Source organism: Eumetopias jubatus, unplaced genomic scaffold (assembly GCF_037043125.1).
Source record: "Eumetopias jubatus isolate StellerSeaLion01/CBP00866 unplaced genomic scaffold, mEumJub1_p1.0 scaffold_12, whole genome shotgun sequence".
Taxonomy (NCBI): Eukaryota; Metazoa; Chordata; class Mammalia; order Carnivora; family Otariidae; genus Eumetopias; species Eumetopias jubatus.
In genome coordinates this window covers 28,368,537-28,388,763 of record NW_028274818.1, presented here as the reverse complement: position 1 = coordinate 28,388,763, position 20,227 = coordinate 28,368,537, and the positions used below count along the sequence as shown (strand labels likewise).

Sequence of the window (20,227 nt, the reverse complement as noted above, 5' to 3'; positions counted from 1 at the left end):
GGGAACTCTTAAAGGACTGTCCATTTCCAGGAAGCACCAAGGCTCTTGGGAAGAGGGTTCAAACCTCCCTCCGTTCTCATCTGCTGCTTCCTCTGCTGGGGGATCTGTAGACAGACCTCCTTCGGGAGGGCCGAGGAGGAGCCAGGAGGTTGCCACCCACATATAAATCCAGAGCACAACTGAGTGTGTCTTCAGGGAAATATAATTCTGGGCTGTTGGGAGGGATACTATTGCAGAGGGCCTGGCATGTTTCATAAAAGGGCTCTCCACTGCTCATCCATCATGCTGCCTGCACAAGTCACAGAGACACTCAATCTCCTTCCCCCCCTCCCTCCTGCCACAAAATCCCTTCTAGAAGCCCTGGTGTAACCCATCAGGGTAGATGCTTCGATCTTTCCTGGCGTCTTTCCATCCTAAGCCAGAGAGAGACAGTCACCTGATCAGCATTTGCTGAGTCCACGGATCGTCTGGGACAAAAACTTGGCCCTGCATTTAATGCCCACGAGTCCAGCTTTAGGTTAAGGCTGAGGAGGGGATGGCACTGACGGGCAGGACTAGAGTGCAGAGGTGAGGCAGGTAAACCTGAGAGGCAGGGTGGAAGATGGGCTGACAGAATCCTGGGGGCTGTCATTTTTAAAAGGCAGTCGTCATTCTGTCGGTGAGTTGGGAAGCATGTATTTACTGAGTGCTTACTATGTGTCAGGTGCAGTTCTAAGGGCAAGGCATGTAACTAAAGATAGAAAATTGGGGTGCCTGGCTGGCTTGGTTGGCAGAGCATCTGATTCTTAATCTCAGGGTCGTGAGTTCAAGCCCCATGTTGGGTGTGGAAACTACTAAAGAAAAGAAAAAAGAAAAGAAAAGAAAAGAGAGATCCCTACCTTCTTGCAGCTTACTTTCCATCAGTGAAGATAGTTAATAAATAAATAATTTCAAAGAAGTCATTAAAAAATTAAAAGCTGGGCACCTGGGTGGCTCAGTCGTTAAGCGTCTGCCTTCGGCTCAGGTCATGATCCCAGGGTCCTGGGATTGAGCCCCGCATCGGGCTCCCTGTTCCTTGGGAAGCCTGCTTCTCCCTCTCCCACTCCCCCTGCTTGTGTTCCTGCTGTCGCTATCTCTCTCTCTCTGTCAAATAAATAAATAAAATCTTAAAAAAAAAATTAAAGGCCTACAAAAGGCCTCAAAAGAGAAGTCCAGGGGCCATAAGGAAGAACAACAGGGGAGACTGGAGAGCAAGCTGGTTTCCTAGTTCAGCCTGGACTCTCCAGGCCAAAAGCCCTGAGGTATTGCTACTCACCGGTCATGTGGCTGAGACGTGGCTTCATCACCTGTAAAACAAGGACAGCACTGGGCGCCTGGGTGGCTCAGTTGGTTAAGCGACTGCCTTCGGCTCAGGTCATGATCCTGGAGTCCCGGGATCGAGTCCCACATTGGGCTCCCTGCTCAGCAGGGAGTCTGCATCTCCCTCTGACCCTCTTCCCTCTCGTGCTGTCTCTCATTCTCTCGCTCTCAAATAAATAAATAAAATCTTAAAAAAAAAAAAAAAACAAGGACAGCACTGGTACCAACCTTGTAAGACTGTTGTGAACATCAGGTTCAAACATACCCATGAGACAGTTAGTTGCTATACCTGATATATGGTAAACGCACAATAATTATTAGCAATTATCATAACTTTTTACAGTGATTTACAATTATTTATTTACTCGCTTCCCGGGTTCTTTTCTCCCCATCCCACCTCTTCTCTCATCTTTTTCTTGCCTTCAGCAGTAACTACCTTTAACACACACACACACACACACACACACACACCCTCACCTGGTTCTCACGCATTCATTCATTCAAGCATTACTCAGATACTGCTACGTATACATAGCCTACCAGGCACTATAGGGTGAGAGTACAAAAATAATTACAATCTGCTTATTCTCTTTAAAATGTATAATTCATGGGGCAAAACCTAATTATACTATAAGGCAAAGTGAAGCAAGACAGGTGGAAGCAATTGTTAAAGAGTCCAACCGAAGACGCAATAATTTTGTAGGGAGCAGTCAGGGTGGGCAGCCCAGAGAGTCTAGCAAAGGGCTTGAGCTACCCTGAGATGGGCTTTAGTCTGATATTGGGTGGAAAGGACGCTTCCTATACCTGTCAACAAGCCTCTAGCCCAACCCCACCCCTACTCCAGCCCCACCTTGGGTAACTCAGTCTTCACTCTCACTCTTGCCCAGCAGGAGTTTTCTGGAAGAGGCATCATCTCCTGGAATCCCTGGCTCTGGAGCCACCTTGGCCAACCTCTAGTCCCCAATCCACTAAAAGCATCTCTCTTTCCGGCCTCCAAGGATTTTGCTTTCTTAGGCTTTTTGCCAATGATGTTCCCTCCTCCCAAAGAGCAATCAGGGCCTGAGTGCAAATAACCGCCTTCAGCCCCCCGGGCACGCTTTGTACCATCTGGTCTCAGTGGCCATCTCTCTGGGTCCTGTGGTCTCTGCTCAAGGAACACACTCAGAAAATAAACCCACAGCTTCCAAACTTCAAGGAGGGACTCATGGCCTCCTAACCAATGTTTCCGCACACAAACCCCTGCATCTTCTCTGCCTCAGGTCCCGCAATTCCAAACAGGGGTCTTCTGATAGGACTCAGTCTGAAGTTTTTGCTCCCTAGGGCCCAAGGGACTGTGGGCTCACAGACTCTGAAAGTCTTCCCTTGAAAGGCATCACAGCGGGCTCTGGAAGATTCAGAACCACAGAGCCCATGAGTACAGTCTCCTCCAGCCCCTGCAGTGAGGGACCACTGCCCCTGACTCTGTAGGGGGCAATAATTATCCAAGCTCAGAATCCACTTCCACCTGAAACAAATACATCCTGATTGTCAGGGGATTCTGGCATGGCCTAGCCCCCCTCCGCAAGAAAAATTTTGTGCTAGAATGAAGGGGAGAGAAAGGAGAGAAAGGAGGAAAGAGAGACCCCAATCTCATAGCCAAATATGTGGTGGGGGGGTTGGGCATAGGGAACCAGAACCAATTTAACTAATACTTAGGGTGGTTCTTACTTGGGCTGGATGACCAGGAAAGGCACATTTTCAGGAATCTAGGGTGGCAGTATAGGATAGCAGATAAGAACACAAGCTCAGGAGTCAAATGACATGGGCTCAAATCTGAGATGTGCAACCTTGAGTACATTACTTGGCCTCTCTTAGCCTTATGGGCCCCAAGTGGAACAGGAGGACATTAAAAGTACCTACCTGAAGGGGAAAAAAAAGTACCTACTGCACAGGGTTATGGAGTTATTAAATAGATTAAATAAGATAATGCATGCTAAGTGCATCACAGCATCAGACACATTAGGAGCACTCAATATATTGTTAGTCTGTATAGAATCACCCTGGTTCTCTTCTTGAGGGGGAAGCTGGAAGTTTCTCGAGAGCAGCAGACTTTGTCTCTGGAAAGAAGCCACTGGCCTGGCCCAGCACTCCTGAGGTGCGTGGACATGGTTAGAGGGAGCTCTGAGGCAGCACAGGCCAGACTGATGTCCCCCCGGAAGGAGAGCAAGGGGGAGGGCAGGAGAGTAGACACAAGAGATTACCTCCCCCACCCTTACCCTGACTAAAACCTCTCTGCCCACCAAAGAGGCGCCAGGTACAGACTGCATCCCTAGACCCAAAAGTCAGCTGTGGTGCAGGCCTCGTTTGTCCATACCAATTTGAGTGTCTCACAGACTGGACCAGGCAGGACTGGGAGGTTTGGAGCCGCATACACGGCCTGTGACCTCTTGGTAGACAAAACTCTTTGGGACTCCCACAGCCTCTGGCTCAATGGAGCTCAACCTATGTAGGTCCAGGACCCTCGAAGGTACTGAGTGGTTGGGAGGGGCAGATTCTGAAAATGGCCATCCCCCTTCCTCCATAGGTTGGGTCTGTGTAGAAAGAAGCATTCTTGGTTCTTTTACTCATTTGTGGTTTATTCTCTTGCACGCTCCCACAGAAGCTATTTCAGGCCTCTTCCTTACCCTATGACCTCACTGTATCCTTCTAGAATGAAATCCTTTAGTTATATTAATACAGGAGATAAAACTCTAATATATCTCCATTACCCTGGAAGGGCAACAAATGTGGTCCAAGGACAGAAGGGAGACATCTCTGCCTTTACTATCCTGTAATTAAATCTGCTCCAGGGGAAGTCCCTGTCTCTAGCTTTCCAAGGCCATTGGCAGTGGCTGCTTCTTCTTCTTCTTGTTGTTTTTTAAGATTTTATTTATTTATTTGTCAGAGAGAGAGATAATGAGCACATACGCAGGGGAAGCGGCAGGCAGAGGGAGAAGCAGGTTCCTTGCTGAGCAAAGAGCTCAATGCAGGACTCGATCCCAGGACCCTGGGATCGTGACCTGAGCCAAAGGCAGATGCTTAACCAACTGAGCCGCCCAGGTGTCCCATCCAAGGCCATTGGCTTCTATAAACATTCTTGTAAAGAGAACCTGAAGGAAGTTAGTTCTTAATGCTTAGATGTGTAGACACATGAGAGCTCCATGAAGAACCACCTCCTGACACAGCTTACTCCTCCAGTCTTGCTTCTCAGTCATTCTCCACGCCTTCTGCCCTAGAAATTTATCACTTGATAGAGCTTTGCTCTCACTGCTTTAGTCTTTCTACTCTCCTGTGGGACCAGCAACCCACCCAGCGACAACACCGTGTTCCTTCCTGCCCCCACCTTTGTTGCTGTCATTCCCTCTATCTCTAATGTCTGACTTTCTCCTCTCCACCGATCAAAATCTGACCATTCTTCAGGCCGTGGCTTAAATGCAAGTTTATCATGTACATTTTGTGAGCACACTCAGGCCCCCAGGGCGCCCTCTCTCCTCTCAGTGCCTCTAGGACTTACCATGTTCTATGTCACACATTTTGGCAATTTTATAAAGTTGATGTGTTTCTCAAGAGTGCATTCGTTCTCCCCAAGTACATTTTGAGGATGCTGAGGGTAGCAACCATACCAATATTTTTTGTACTCTCTCCACCCTCATCATAAAACTAAGGACAATCCTGAGCACAGAGAAAGGGTCTTATAATTGACTTGAATTATAATCCCTCTAGTTTCTCTCTTGGTTCAGCATTACCTGCGCACCCTTGATATCTATCAGATGGTCATCTCTTGCCAATCTTAGGCTTGATCAGTGGCCCCTCCCCAAAGAATGGTCTAACTGTCCAAGAGCGGAAGATGAATAAAAGCTAACTGGGGGGGTGGTGGCGTGGCAGGGGTGGATAATTACCTTAGAGTGGGAAAGAAGGTACCAGTGCCACTGCCATACTTGGCTTCTTCCTAGAGCTCATCCATCCAGGTGGTTCCCTGAGGCATGAGGGATGATTTCCCTTTCTTCACCTTGTTCCTCACCTTGATCTCACCTCCCTTTCCTCTTATAGGGAAAGCCCACAGCAAAATAGGCCCAGAGTCACAGTTCTTTTAGTTCACACATGGAGCTATTTTCCCCAAAGCAATACCCAGAGGACCTGGTTCACAGGGGGTTCCAGCAAGAGTCTCCATTGGGGCCCAGAACACTAACTTTCACCAACATACCCTGCTGTGTTGAATCACCAGTTCAAACTCCCCTCACCTTTATTGTGACTTTTCTCCCAAGGACCCCCTTTCTTCCATCATTCCTCCATGTCTTTCACCATTCTTTCATTGAGGGCCACGACAGTTCCTTAGACTTCTTTCAGACTCACTAGGAGGAGACTACTTAGTTCTTTTCTTCCAAGATGTTTTTTCACTCAGATGAAAATGGATATTTTTGAGGGACGGGTGACATCTCCCTCTAGCCAACAAAGGCCAAGGCCAAGGCCCTACCCAGCCAAAAATGTTACACCCTGTTATCTGTTGCGGTTAAAAGAAAGCGAGGAATGAGAAGTCTAAGCCTACTTGCTGGCCATCTGAGCAGTGCCTCCCAGAACAGTGAGGGACTTTCAGATAGGGACTGCTGGAATGGAGTGAGCTGGGTAACCAGCTAGATTCTGGCCCTCAGCTTTGTAAACTCAAAAACTCAGTATTATCACCATCCCCGGTGATTGATTTGATTCAAAAGAATCCAGTTCACAAGAGGCAGATGCATAAACTAAGTGGACAAGAATAGTTTTGAGTATAAGCCAGGGAATTCTCAAAGGAAAATCTATTCAGAAACCAAATAACAATCAGAAGACTGCATAATGAATATGGAATAAGAGCAAAGGGAGGTAGCTAGAACTAAGAAATATTTCACTTGGGTCCTGGTGAGAACAGAAAAAAATACCTTTGCCCCATGAAAATGCCAATCTGTAGTTACTGAAATATTCATATGCACTAGGTCTGGGGTGCTGACTAAATATCAAATTCTTGCTCTCTGGCTCCTCTTGTTTCCCATCTCCCACATTCTCTCTTCAGCCTGTGCAGTTAATTAGACTTAAAGGTTCTTAATTACAGTCACATTCCGAAAAAAGACTTCTTGGACTTTACACATAAAAATCAGATGACTAGGGCGCCTGGGTGGCTCAGATGGTTAAGCATCTGCCTTCGGCTCAGGTCATGATCCCAGGGTCCTGGGATCGAGTCCCGCATCGGGCTTCCTGCTCCTTGGGAGCCTGTTTCTCCCTCTGCTTCTCTCTCTCTCTCTCTCTCTCTCTCTCTCTCTGTCTCTCAGGAATAAATAAATAAAATCTTTAAAAAAAAATCAGATGACTAGTGCGAACTGTGCTTTTTACATACAGATACACTTTACTGACAATCTTCGGTTCTGTGGAAGGTTCAGTTTATCTGCTTATCTTATTTTCAAGATTTTGTGGGTATCTCGCTCTTCACTGCAGTTCCCTATGAACTGCACTAATTTTTTCCATAAAATAAATATATACATATTTTTAAAAATTATTTATTTGAGAGAGAGAATGAAAGAGATCATGAGCAGGGGGGAGGTGTAGAGGGAGAAGCAGACTTCCTGCTGAGGAGGGAGCCTGATGTGGGGCTCGATCCCAGGACCCTGGGGTCACGACCTGTGCCAAAGGCAGACCCTTACCCTACTGAGCCACCCAGGTGCCCTAAATATATACATATTTTAAAGTCAATCTCAAAAGGAATGGAGAAGAGTTCTTTTAACAGACATCACATGACTGAGATTTTGTTGACTGTAGGCTAAAAAAGGTTGATGGGTTCCCATCCCTTTGGTCTCCTCTTTTCTGAGCTAAACATCCCTCACATTTTCTGCTGATCTTTTGAAGGGTGGACCAGAAGTGGTTCTGTTGTCCTTCAATTGAGGGCCCCAAATTGGTCCCAGCACTCAAGATGGCCCAGATAAGTTCACTTCAAAAGCATTTATCGAACATCTATTACATTCCAAGCACTGTGACTATAAGGACTATGACACTGTCTGCTCTAATCCTTCTCCTGCTATGTGTAGTTAGTTAAGTTTCACGAACCATCGCGAATTAGCTAACATTAATTCCCAACTAGCAGCCAAAGTACTAAAAACAAAAAAAGACATGTATTTAGGAAATTTGGTGAACCCTAGCGGAATAATGCTAGGTTTATGTCAGTCCACGGAACCTTCAGGGACGCGGTAACTTGAACTCCTTGCCATTGGGTTGCTCCCGGCGCACGAAGCCCAGACCTGCAGCCTTCGAGGACCTGGGCGGGGCCACCTCTGCCACGCAGCGTCTCTGCCCCGCCCCCCACGCTGCCCTGAAGTCCAGGCTCCCATTGGTTGCGGGAGGAAACGGTGAACCAATCCACATAGACCTTAACACCCTCCTCTCGAGATCACTTCCGCCGCTGGGGTCAGCCTCCACCCAACTTGCCCGGCATCACTCGCGCCGGTGGAGTCAAGATGGAGGAGTACGCGAGAGAACCTTGGTGAGCTTTACCACTGTTCTTGTTTTCTCCTGCCTCTCTGCCCGTGGTCCTCGTCCTCCCCTGTCCAGTGCCCGTAGGTGCAAGTTGAACTCAGTCGCAGGCTTGTCGATGTGGGTTTGGTAACCATAGGCAGCGCCGTCTAGAGCAGCCAGTCTGCTTCTGAACCCTGTGCTCCCCGGGCCGCGTGTGGCAGCCTTTCCGCTAACAACCCGGCACTCTGGTGACCTTGCGGTGGATGAGGAGGTCCGGGCTTGGGCTTGATGGAGCCTCGGAATCTGCTCCCAACCCAGGGCGTAGTCGATCTTGTGCGGGGTCCGTAATAATCCCGCCTGCTGAGGTGACCTTGGACACGTCCCCATGTCTCGGCTTTGCTCAGTTCCTGTGTTGAGGAATGGACAGTGGGCCTCTGAGGGGGATGCCATTCTTAAGATATTATTTGTGACATGTGTCTTAATATATATATATCTTAAGATACATCGTGACATGTGTCCCCAGGGCGAAGGATTTCAAATGTATAGAACAGGAGATTTTACGCCCCTTTAGGGCGTGGATAAGCACCTGTAGGTAGGAGCCTCGTTTTCATCCTTTGAATTCTCTGTGGGGGGACAGAGGATTATCTGGAAAATAGAGATAGTAGTATGTGTTCTTTGAGAAACCATGAACAGAAAATCACGTATTTCAGTATTTGAGTGAGGTCTCTGTGCTCACCACTTTACAGGTTCAAAGAGTAAGAGCATGAGTAAATCAGGCACATACATAGTTATAAAATGGGTAATTGCTGTCAGAGGTCTCAGGTTGCCTAAATTTAAGGCTTCTGGGGGTCTTAAGAGCGAAATCAAATCTTATTATTTGGATTAATCACCTGTTTATTGGGTTAGAGCAAAAGCCAGTGTCATCCTCAACTTGTGAAAGTGCCTAGGACTTTATATTATTACCTTGCCAGCAGTAGCCACGTTACCGGCTTTGTGCCCCCCCTTTTTTTTTAAATCACTCAAATGGGATACAGAGCGTTTCAGCACCTCATGGCTCTTTAAAATTACCAAATATAATTAATCCCCCTTCCTAAATTGTGCTTACATATGAAGAATTCAGCGCATCGTAGACTGTTGTTATCAGCTGCTGTTGGATATAGTATAATGACACAGGCTGGCAGGAGGGTAAATTTTTTAACTTGGTTGAATTAAAGATGTTATAAGAATAATGAGTTTTTATCTACTACTTTGCTTTCTCTTAGTGTGTATGTCCTGAAGCAATACAATCAAATCAGTTGTCTGGTTAGTTTCCTAGTCAAAACTGCTTTGATCTTCTGTACTGTCCTGTTAAGAGCATTTTCTCAAATCCTCCAACCTCAGACTATAAAAATCCTTTTCCTCTCTCCACACCACTCTGCCTCCAAACATGTACACCATATGCTGTACATGCCGGCGGGGGGGTGGTGGGAGAGGGAGAAGCAGGCTTCCCGCGGACCAGGGAGCCCGACTGGGGGTTCAATTCCAGGACCCTGGGATCATGATCCGAGCTGAAGACGGATGCTTAACGACTGAAGCACCCAGGTGCCCCTGAATCCTGCTGTTCTTTAAGATTTTTTAATCCCCCTCCCAAAAGAGATTTTTTTAATCCCCAACTAATAAGATCATTTGGAGTAGATCTTCTGAAGTTACTGGCCCACCACTCGGAGCCACTAATTCATTCTTCTTTGTCTTTTCTCTATACTTCCTATTAGTGTTTCTACCATTTTATTTTATTTTTATTTAAAGATTTTTATTTATTTATTTGACAGAGAGAGACACAGCGAGAGAGGGAACACAAGCAGGGGGAGTGGAAGAGGGAGAAGCAGGCTTCCTGCCGAGCAGGGAGCCCAATGCGGGGCTGGATCCCAGGACTCTGGGATCATGACCAGAGCCGAAGGCAGACGCTTAACGACTGAGCCAACCAGGCGCCACCTGTTTCTACCATCTTAAAGCAATTTCCTAATCCTTTTTAATCTCAACCACTGCTTCTTACGCTATTAAAGTGAAATCAAGTCACTTGATCGTGTTGAACTATAGACTCTGGTTCAGTAGGTCCTGGGTAAAGTGTTGTGAGTCTGCAGGTCTAATAAACTCTCAGGTGTTGCTGATTTTGCTTTTAGGGTCATAAAAGCAAGCCTTGGTTTAGCAAGGCCCCAAAGCATCCTGCTGACAGTTGGAATATGTGCTGCATGAGATAGTCATTCTGTACAAGGTCCTGATTTGTATTATTCTTGAAAAAGAATATGATGTTTCACTGCAAGGTTTTGTATTCCTGTCCACCAAAGTTAGAAATTACTCAAATTCTCCAGCAGCAACTACACTGAATTCACAAGTTTACTTGAACAAGTAGATTGCCCATAGGTTCATTATGTAGCATTTGACCCTTGAGACTAGATCAAAGAAATTGCTTTTATTTATAGTGGGTCTAAAATGAATTTAACCAGGGCACCGGGGTGGCTCAGTTGGTTAAGCGTCTGCCTTTGGCTCAGGTCACCTGGGATCAAGTTCCACATCAGGCTCCCTGCTCAGGGGCGAGCTTGCTTCTCCCTCTGGCTGCCGCTCTCCCTGCTTGTTCTCTCTCTCTCTGACAAATAAATAAAAATCTTTTTTAAAAAATGAATTAACCATTCACAGACTTTTTCATAAGCCAGATTCCTAGAATAGTAAGTAGTTCTGTTCTGATCACATTATTCAGATTTCATTGTGTTGTATAAGGTTGCTACTTTTGGAAACTGGGTTTACAAATATAACCTCTAATTATTGGAGATTAGAGTATTCCAGCGTGTTAAATGGTTGGACCTAATATAAACTAAAGTTCCAAGTGCTACTGGGACTCAGTAAACCCAGAAAGAATTTCAAACTTTAAAAATTGTTTAAATTGGTCTCCCTCTGCCCCTGTTGAATCTTCATCTTGGGAGGTCTCAGCTTTAAATTTTATTGCAGCTGGAGAGCTTACTTTGATCCCTGGGAGATTGGATCAGCATTGATTATAATGTAATTTCCTGCATAGTTGTTGATTCACTTTTGCTCTGTGCCCAACTGTTCATAGATGTGCTAATTATTAAATGAAAATTAAGTACTGTTAACAGGGAGTTAAAGCCAGTTCCATTCCTTATGGCTTGGAGCTAAATAGATACGGATATGTTCAGAATCCTTTTGTCTAAATGTTTATTTTATTGGTTGCAGTAGATCCTACATTGGAATCTGTTGCATCCCTTACTGTGTTAGCAAAGAAAATTTTATGGTTTATGAATGAGAAATAGTCATCTTTTTTTTTTTTTTTCCCTGTTCTTAGCCCTTGGCGAATTGTCGATGATTGTGGTGGGGCCTTTACGATGGGTACCATAGGTGGTGGAATCTTTCAAGCAATAAAAGGTTTTCGCAATTCTCCAGTGGTAAGTAGGTGAATGGTCTTGTCTTATCATCACTTGAAATCTGGATTTGCTAATATCACTGGTGGCCTTATCAGTGAGCTGGAAATATATTGTATTTCTACTGTATTTTTGATTGCTTCTTTATAGGGGGTAAACCACAGACTGCGGGGGAGTTTGACAGCTATTAAAACCAGGGCTCCACAGTTGGGAGGTAAGCAGAATTTTTCCATTTGTACTTCAGAATATCTTTTCTTGTTTATTTGAAGATGAAGCTTAGTTCAGTCTAAGAGCTTGTTAGAAATTACTGTCTCTGTAAATTCTTCTGGATTTACGGTTTATTGAGAAAGTTAACTGGAATTGCTGCATCCATTCATTTGAAAATTTTGTCTCCGTCCTTCAAGTGCTCAGTGGTATTTTGTTTTTGTTTTTTCCTGTTATCCAAAAGGAAGACAGTGTGTTTAAAGCTTAGGTTTATGAGAGTCAGGAGTGATAGCTTCTGGGGTAATATAAAGCTGAAGAGAATGTGATCTGAAGGATTGGGTTTCATGAGAGAGAAACTGATGATGCTGCTCAGGCTCCTCTCCAAGGTTAGGTTTTGGATGTTGTGCAGAGGTCAATGCAAAATTTGAAAAGAATTCATTATACTTTTTAAACTTGGTTATTCAGAAGTTGGGAGAAGAGAGATGATAAAAAAACTTGGAGGTGGGGCGCCTGGGTGGCTCAGTCTGTTAAGTGTTTGCCTTCACCTCAGGTCATGATCCTGGAGTCCCAGGATCGAGCCCTGCTTTAGGCTCCCTGCTGAGTGGGGAGTCTGCTTCTCCCTCTGACCCTCCCCCATCTCATGCTCTCTCTTTTTCTCTCTCTCGCTCTCTCTCAAATAAATAAATAAAAGCTTGGAGGCTATATTCATTTACAAAGATAGAGTCAGGTTGGAGAGACCATGTAGAACACATGAAAAAGACTAAATACTTTTAGTCATTCCTTAGTAATTTTGTGTGACAGAATAGTCCTGTCTTTGTTTTTAGCATATTTTTCTTTGGAAGCCTAGCTAAGAGCTGCCATTTATTGGGTGTTTGCTATGTGCTAAGCACTCTCCTAAGGGTTTTATGGCATTACTTTAATCCTCATACCACCACAAGAGGTGTATAATTATCCCCATTTTCCAGATGAGGAAATCGAAGCTGTGAGGGCTGAAGTGATGGTATATCTTTTTCCTTTTCTTTCCTCTGTAATAATTATATACCCCTGGAAAGTAAATAGTGACTGATTTTCCTTTGTTGAATAAGTAGTATTAAAGCACACACCAAACCCTTAACTCCCAATATATGCAGAAGTCACACAGGTTTTTATATGTCTTGTAAGAGGCTGCTTCTATCATATTACACTTTTTCAATGGATAAAAAAACAATCAGGTAGTGTCACAGGCTCTCGCTTAAGGAGCTTAAGGAGACATGACCACTAAATGTAATTTGGTATCCTGAAACAGAAGGACATAAAAACTAAAGAAATCTGAGTTAAGTGTGGACTTTACTTAATACTGTATTGATATTGGGTCATTAATTGTGCAAATGCACCATGGTAATGTAAGATATTAGAAATTGGGGAAACTGGATGTGGGATATATGGGAATTCTGAGCTATCTTCACAACTTTTCTGTAACTCTAAAACTATTCTAAAATAAACAGGGTGAAATAGAGGAAGACTAAGTTGTGGTATGAGTGAATTGGGATTGTTTATTTCAGATCCTTGGGACTGGCTTTTTTAAGGAAACTATTGAGAAATCTTTATGGTGTCTTGCTTTTTAAAAATACTGGGATGACATTTTCAATTTAATTCAGTGAGCATTTACTGAGCTTCTCTAGTCAAAATCCAGGGGACAGGCAACATGGAAAAATCATAGTTGTGTCCTGAAGAGCCTTCTATTTTCATAGAGAAAATTTCATGGGGGCTTTTGACACAGCCCCATTATTCTTCAGGCATCTTTTGCGTTTTGGAACAAGACACTCCAGGCTCATCTTGTATTTTCCCTGCCTAGCCATAGAGTCAGCCATTTCTCCATAGAGCTCTGGTTCCTTTTAGTTGAGAGTGGTATTTAGAATCCAAAATCTGGGTGCAAAGTGTATCGTTGCTATTGGGATGTTGCTGTTCCCGGGCCTTCTTTGTAATAGAGCTTGGGAGTATATATGTATATATGTAAACACACACTAACCACAACATAAATACATCTACCCAAATTTATATCTGTATTTATATGTACATGTTGAAAATCATAAGTTCACACCAGGACCTCAGCAGTCCAGCCGTATAAGGTTTATTCTTCCTTTCTCCCTTTTTATATGAATACCTCCATCTTTGTCCTGCTTGGGCTGTGGCACCCCACACCAGGCCGCCCTTCCACATGGATACACTCAACTCCATGCCAGGCTGAGGACTCTTCCTTACCCTGCTTTGGCTCTGGCTCCTCACACTGGGCCAGCCTTCTGGTGGACAGCCTCATCACCCTGCTTGGACACAGTCTCATTCTCATCAGTAACCATAGCTTACTTTGGCAATTATTCTTGGAGAATGGGCAGGTTTCAGACTCTTGTGAGGTATTGGGAGAGTCTTGTTTGAGGAATTTAGTCAGGTAATTCTAATATTCATTCTAAATACACCGAGGCATCAGATCTCTCTCAGGACATAGAATTACTGAGTTAGAGGAAAGAACTAGTTTACTAGTTTATTTTTACATAGTGTGTAATATCTAGTATTGGACTAGATATGAGGGCTTATGCTATACTTCAGCTGGTTATATCTAATAGATTTAATGGATAGTGTGAAAACTGGAAAAGGATTCTGGTGACAATCTGGTTCTGACATTTGTTATTGCCCTTACTAACATATCCCCACTATTTTCAGATTTCAGAGGGTAGAGAATAAAGTGACTAGGGCTCTTTTCGGTAGTTTTTCTTCTTTAATCATAATAAATATAACAACTCTTCATATAGTGCAAGTTGTGTGCACTCATGATAGAGGATTTGGATAATAAAGCAGGCATGAAGAAATTAAGTCATGTGTTACATCATCCAGAGATGCTGACAGTTAAAATCTTGGTGTTGTCTAAAATTTTGTGTGTACTTCTGTAAGTGTATTTGTGGGTGTTTCTTATTTGACAAAATTGTTACTGTGTTTAGGAAGAGTTTAAGTGCCAAGTAATTTGATTTAGTGTGGTTTTTAGTTTCATGCTGGAGGAATAAAGGTTAGAAAGAGAGGATAGGTAATTTCTCTCCCCTTGATGTTCCATAATTCTGACTGTTTGTATCATCCATTAGCTACTTTAGCGTGTATTGGCCTACACCTATAATACATTCCAGGATAGCTGGATTTCTTTTGTATCTTTCCTGGTGATTTTTATAGAGTGTATATATATATATATATATATATGTATATATATATATATATATATATGCTCAGTGACACTTAATGAAGAAAAGAAAAAATAGAGGTAAGGTAGAGCTATAAAAGGAGAAGGAAGGAAGAAGCAGGGTGGCTTTGTTGTGTTTATTGCTTTTTAAAAAGAGATACTTGGTTCTGAAAGGGAGATTTGAATGTGTTTAGCCTGACTCTTCTAGGCCTGGCTTATTTCTTTTAGGCTTTGGGCCATTGCTAATTTTCAAGCTGATAATACAACCCACGCTTTATTGAAAAGATAAGTATTCCGATTGTTCAGTGCTTATCCAAACTTGTGTTTGCATGTATTTGAAGTGTGAGAGTTTTAAGAATATAGTGTTGTTATTTAAAGTTATTTTTGACTATAATATTTTAAATGTAAGATGAAAAAATGAAATTTCTTTTGTTTTTAAATAAAATAGGTAGCTTTGCAGTTTGGGGAGGTTTATTTTCCATGATTGACTGCAGTATGGTTCAAGTCAGAGGGAAAGAAGATCCCTGGAACTCCATCACAAGTGGTGCCTTAACCGGAGCCATACTGGCAGCAAGAAGTAAGCAATCATTATAGACACACTAGTAAAAGCAAGACTTTTTGGAAAACCTTATCTGTCTTAATTTAGTCATATGTGTAATAAATAAAACTGAGCATTGATTGTTTAATTTAGCATAGCATGAATGTATGTGGTGATTTGGGGGAAAAATAAGTATCTTTTTACTTGGAATGTTTAAGAATGAGAGAGCATGGGGTTCTGATCTATACAGTGGTTAAGAGCAGTTCAAGTTACTGGGCATTTTGCCAGACTTTTTGTGCCAGCCATAGTTTCCTCATTGGTACTCTAGAGTTAATAATCATACCTGCCATATAGCAGTGTTACGAATAAAGAGCTTAGAACCATCTTCTGGATCTTTGGGACAGAAAGCAACCCAGAATTTTGGGGGGTTTAGTGGTTTAGGCCAAGGATCAGTAAACTTTTTCTGTAAAGGGCCAGATGGTAAATATTTTAGACTTTGTGGGCTGTGAGGTCTTTGTCAGCAAATACTTAGCTCTATGATTGTAACATGAAAGCAGCCATAGACTATATATAAATGAATGAGGATGATTGTGCTAATAAAACTTTACATAAACAGGCAGTGAGCTGGATTTGAGCTGTGGGCCTTAGTTTGTTGACACCTGGTTTTAACCAGTGAGCCAGTTTTATTCCAGGGCTGGGAATGAGGGTAGCATGGAGCCATGTGGACAGCTCTTTCCTTTACCAAGTCTTCTATTAAACTAGTTTTCTATTAAGGTAATCTCTTTATTATTAATGTGTTCAGATGGACCGGTGGCCATGGTTGGGTCAGCTGCGATGGGTGGCATTCTCCTAGCTTTAATTGAAGGAGCTGGTATCTTGTTGACAAGATTCGCCTCTGCACAATTTCCCAATGGTGAGTCTTCTTCCTGCTTACTACTACCATAGCTCAAACACTGGAATGGCCTCCTGATATTTAGAGAGAACCTATCTTTTCTGCTAAAATGTGGTAGTTTGTGATTTCTACATTTGCCATGGTTCGTGAGGATTACAATAATAGCCCCTAGTTGTATTTGAAAAGGTAGATGTGGATTTGATTATTGTGTTTAGCCACAGTAACCAAAATGCTTTGGTTAGATGGTTTGCTGTTGATCTTTCTTTTAGTTCTCAGGTTTTGTCAGCGCTCATGTGCTTATTCTAAGAAATTGCCAGTCATTTTAGAGGCGCTTGAAGAAAGGTCCTTGCAGATGTGTAACAATAATGGTAGTCCATCAACAACCTCTTACTTACATGTATGTGCCAGGCACTGTTTTAGATGCTGTGATATAGTGGTGAACAAGGGCTTAAATTCTGGTGGGAGAAGACTGACTAACATGTTAACAGATAAATGAGATTTGATTGTGTTGCTTGCTTCGAAGAGAATGAAATAGAGTGGTAGAAAGAGGCTGTGTTTGGGAGGGTCACTTTATGGTTGGCAGAGAAAATTTTGAGAAGTTAGTAAAATAATTTGTTGCTAATTGTTCCTTTTATCTGATATATAGGGAAAAGTTAAATTGTGGGCTAAGTGATCATGGTCATATAATATCTTGCACAGCTGTTAAATTGTGCACCTTCTGGTAACTGCAGAAAACGTCAGTTGTCTGTAAAGGGCCAATATTCCTTGACATTGGAAGGAAGCAAAAAGATAATCATGAGGATTTTGTAGGAAAAATTTGACCTGGCATTTGAGGAAGGAAATAGAATAGCGACACATGTTGAAAATTATTTTTGGAGCTTGGAAAAGATTCAGCATAGAGTTAGGAATAGATCATAGCTCCCAGTTTGATTTGATTTCCCTGAGGCACCTAGCAAGAGATTCAGTGTCTCTTTGGCACAGTTGTCAAACACTCTGCTCAGTAGATGCTGGGGATGATCTAGGGACCTCTTGGACCCTCTCACTTTCTGTTCCTGCTTTTTAATCATTACTCTTGAGTTAATAATCTGTTATGATAGGCACATTCTAACTTTGCTTTTTAGTTTTTATCACTTTAGTGTGAAAGTCTTCACATAAAACATCAGAAAAGTTTCATTTTTTCAGAAATTCAGAAACATAAAAAAAACATCAGTTCCATTTTCCTTCCTTCCTTCTTCCTTTCTTTTCATTTCTTTTTTTTCCCCTTTCTTTCAGTAGGTTCTTTGCCTGGGGGCTCAAACTCATGACCCCAAGATCAAGAGTCTCATCCTCTACTGACTGAGCCAGCCAGGAGCCCCAAGTTACATTGTCTTATAGAAATTAGTCTAGGTTACTTTGCTTTAACCTTTTTTCCTCAGAGGAAATCTTTAAAAGAAGTGCATTTTATTTGAGACAGGAGATGTGTTTCTGAAAAGCTGTGTTGGGGGAAATCTTTGAAGAGTTAATCATATATTTATAATTAACTGACATGAAAATATTTTTAAAACCATGGAAAAAATGAGGTAAAATTATATCTAAGTAATAATGGTTATCTTTGGTTTACCTGTTTTACCCAGTATCTTCTCTAGTTTTCTGAAATGAACAGATAATGCTTTTATAGTGGGAAAAAAAAATGTATCATTGGATTTTGAAGCATTGGTTTTGTTTTGTTTTTTTTTTTAAGATTTTATTTATTTATTTGACAGAGACAGCGAGAGCAGGAACACAAGCAGGGGGAGTGGGAGAGGGAGAAGCAGGCTTCCCGCCGAGCAGGGAGCCCGATGCGGGGTTCGATCCCAGGATCCTGGGATCATGACCTGAGCCGGAGGCAGACGCTTAACGACTGAGCCACCCAGGCGCCCCAGGATTTTGAAGCATTGGAAAGCTTCAGGGAATTTTACCACTGCCCTCTTTCTTCTTTACAGTTAATGTTTTAGTCTGCTTTAGTTTCCCTAAATTACTTTATTTCCAAAATAAAATAATTGTGATTATTTGCATAAAAGTTTTTTTTTTTTTAATTTAGAACCATATTTTTTGGGACGCCTGGGTGGCTCATTCGGTTAAGCATCCGACGTTGGTTTTGGCTCAGGTCTCGATTTCAGGATTGTGATATTGAGCCCATGTCCATCTGCACGCTCAGCCCAGAGTCTGCTTAAGTTTCTCTCTCCCTCTCCCTTTACCCCCGCCACAACTCACACCCTCTCCCGTCCGTGCTCTCTCTCTCTCAAATCTTAAAAAAAAAAACCAAAACAAAAACCACATTTTTTTCTTAGTTCACAGGCCCTCCCATCCTTTGAAAACTAAATTTTATAAGACTTTGTTCTACAGCAAGCTAGGGGATATCTTCCCATTTCAGAACTCATTCTCTAATTGGTTGTATAAACCGGATTACTGATTTCTCTTAAAACATGACTAAGGTACTTAAACTTTGTGAAAATAATTTTAAATAGCTACTGAAAAATATGTCAAGAAGTGTGAGATTTTTTTCCCATCTTTATAGCAGCTTGTTACAGCAATTGCTTTAAAAACTTGAATTCACTTCTTGCTATAATTAATCCATCTGACTTTCCTGGCATAACAGTTGAGAGCTGTTCATTCTGGAGCATAAAGAAAGCCAGACTGTCATGTTTACCAAATTTGGAGGCACTCATGAAAATTAGGCAGTAGAAATTCAGAGGACAGCTCTAAGGTAGCACGTTATTTTTATTGAGTTGATTGATTTACTCTCTACGAAGTCTTGTTCTATTTAATTGTGTAATATTCAGGTGGTTTTTAAGCTTCTTTCTTAATTGCAGGTCCTCAGTTTGCTGAAGACCCTTCTCAGTTGCCTTCAACCCAGTTACCATCCTCACCTTTTGGAGACTATCGACAATATCAATAGGACTTCTTTCCCAGGATTTCTTTAACAGAATGAGCTGTAGTTCAAGAAAGAATCTCAGAAGATAAGTTACAGTCTGTTTTTAAAACCATAGGTGGGACAGCTATGGCCAAATAGGCTTTGAAGAGACACCTTAGCTCTTTTTTCTATTTAAGGGAACATGGGGGCGGGGGCAGATGTTAAATGTAATACATTTATTTATTCACACTTGGATTGCATTTGTGATAAAAATAAATGTCTGATATCTTTAAAAGAAAATATAATAAACGCTTAGAAGGTGAAGGACCAAAGGGCAAATAACAATGAAGCGTGACCATCGTTTCCTTGGGGACCTCTCTGCCTGGTTTTGTGTTGTCAGCCAAACAATAAAAAACTCCTGGAACTTGCTCTTTCTTTTAAGATAAATTGTAGAGTTCTACTTTGCATCCTCGAATACTTCAAATAATGCAAAGTATGTTGAAAATTGCATGTTTTATAGTTGGGCTCTCATCTCACTTGAAGTAAATTAAGTATGAGAAGAATTATGGAGAGTTAACATGGATCATTGCACAGTAAATACTTAATGAATTGAAGGCTGAGGTAAAATATCCTTTACTTTGAAAGGAAAATATGCTGTTTCTTGGTTTTGAAGATGTCAGATGTTAAACTTCCTTTATCTTTGAGCCTCCTGTGTCTTGATTTTTTTTTTCCTCAAGATTTTACTTATTTAGAGCCGGGGGGATGGGTAAGGGGCAGGAGAGAGAGAATCCCAAGCTGACTGCATGCTGAGCATGGAGCCCGACTCGGGGCTCGATCCCAGGACCCTGAAATCATGGCCCAAGCTGAAATCAAGAGTCAGACACTCAACCAACTGAGCCACCCAACTGCCCCTCCTGTGTCTTAATTCTTGATCATTCAGCAACCTCACCAGAAACAACTTCCAATTCTATATGAGAAGAATTTATGCACGGTATAGTAGCACTGGAAAAGTTTGGTGTTTATTGTGTGCTTGAAAATAAAATGTATGCTGATTTTAATGTGTTCCAAGTCCCCTGAAGCTAATCTTCATAAAGGCTGTATTTTGGGGTCTGATGGGGCCTGGAAAATGGATTAGCATTTCAGAATAGGCCATTTTACTGTTTGTATTGGAAATGACATGTGGCCTTACAGAAGGCATGATGCTCTTACCCATTTGCCTACATCTGTGCGAGATGGAGAACAAATTCATGTAGCTCTGGTGAACACACAGTTCTCTTTT

At 42.4% G+C, this 20,227-nt stretch overlaps 1 protein-coding gene across 1 annotated transcript; it reads left to right on the top strand.

Annotated features, from left to right (window-relative positions):
* Positions 1-7,782: 7,782 nt before the first annotated feature.
* Positions 7,783-20,011, top strand: TIMM17A (translocase of inner mitochondrial membrane 17A). Its single transcript, XM_028120352.2, has 6 exons — positions 7,783-7,858; positions 11,165-11,264; positions 11,391-11,454; positions 15,095-15,223; positions 15,987-16,097; positions 18,908-20,011. The coding sequence occupies exons 1-6, from the start codon at positions 7,833-7,835 to the stop codon at positions 18,991-18,993; spliced, it is 516 nt and encodes a 171-aa protein (XP_027976153.1). The 5' UTR covers positions 7,783-7,832; the 3' UTR covers positions 18,994-20,011.
* The last annotated feature ends 216 nt before the right edge of the window (positions 20,012-20,227 follow it).

What these genes read in the sequence shown, in the direction of transcription:
- TIMM17A (XM_028120352.2), top strand. Translation starts at nt 7,833, where the DNA reads ATGGAGGAGTACGCGAGAGAACCTTG. An exon ending in AGCCATACTGGCAGCAAGAA is followed by an intron (nt 15,224 to 15,986) that starts GTAAGCAATCAT and finishes TAATGTGTTCAG; the next exon opens with ATGGACCGGTGGCCATGGTT. An exon ending in CTCTGCACAATTTCCCAATG is followed by an intron (nt 16,098 to 18,907) that starts GTGAGTCTTCTT and finishes TCTTAATTGCAG; the next exon opens with GTCCTCAGTTTGCTGAAGAC.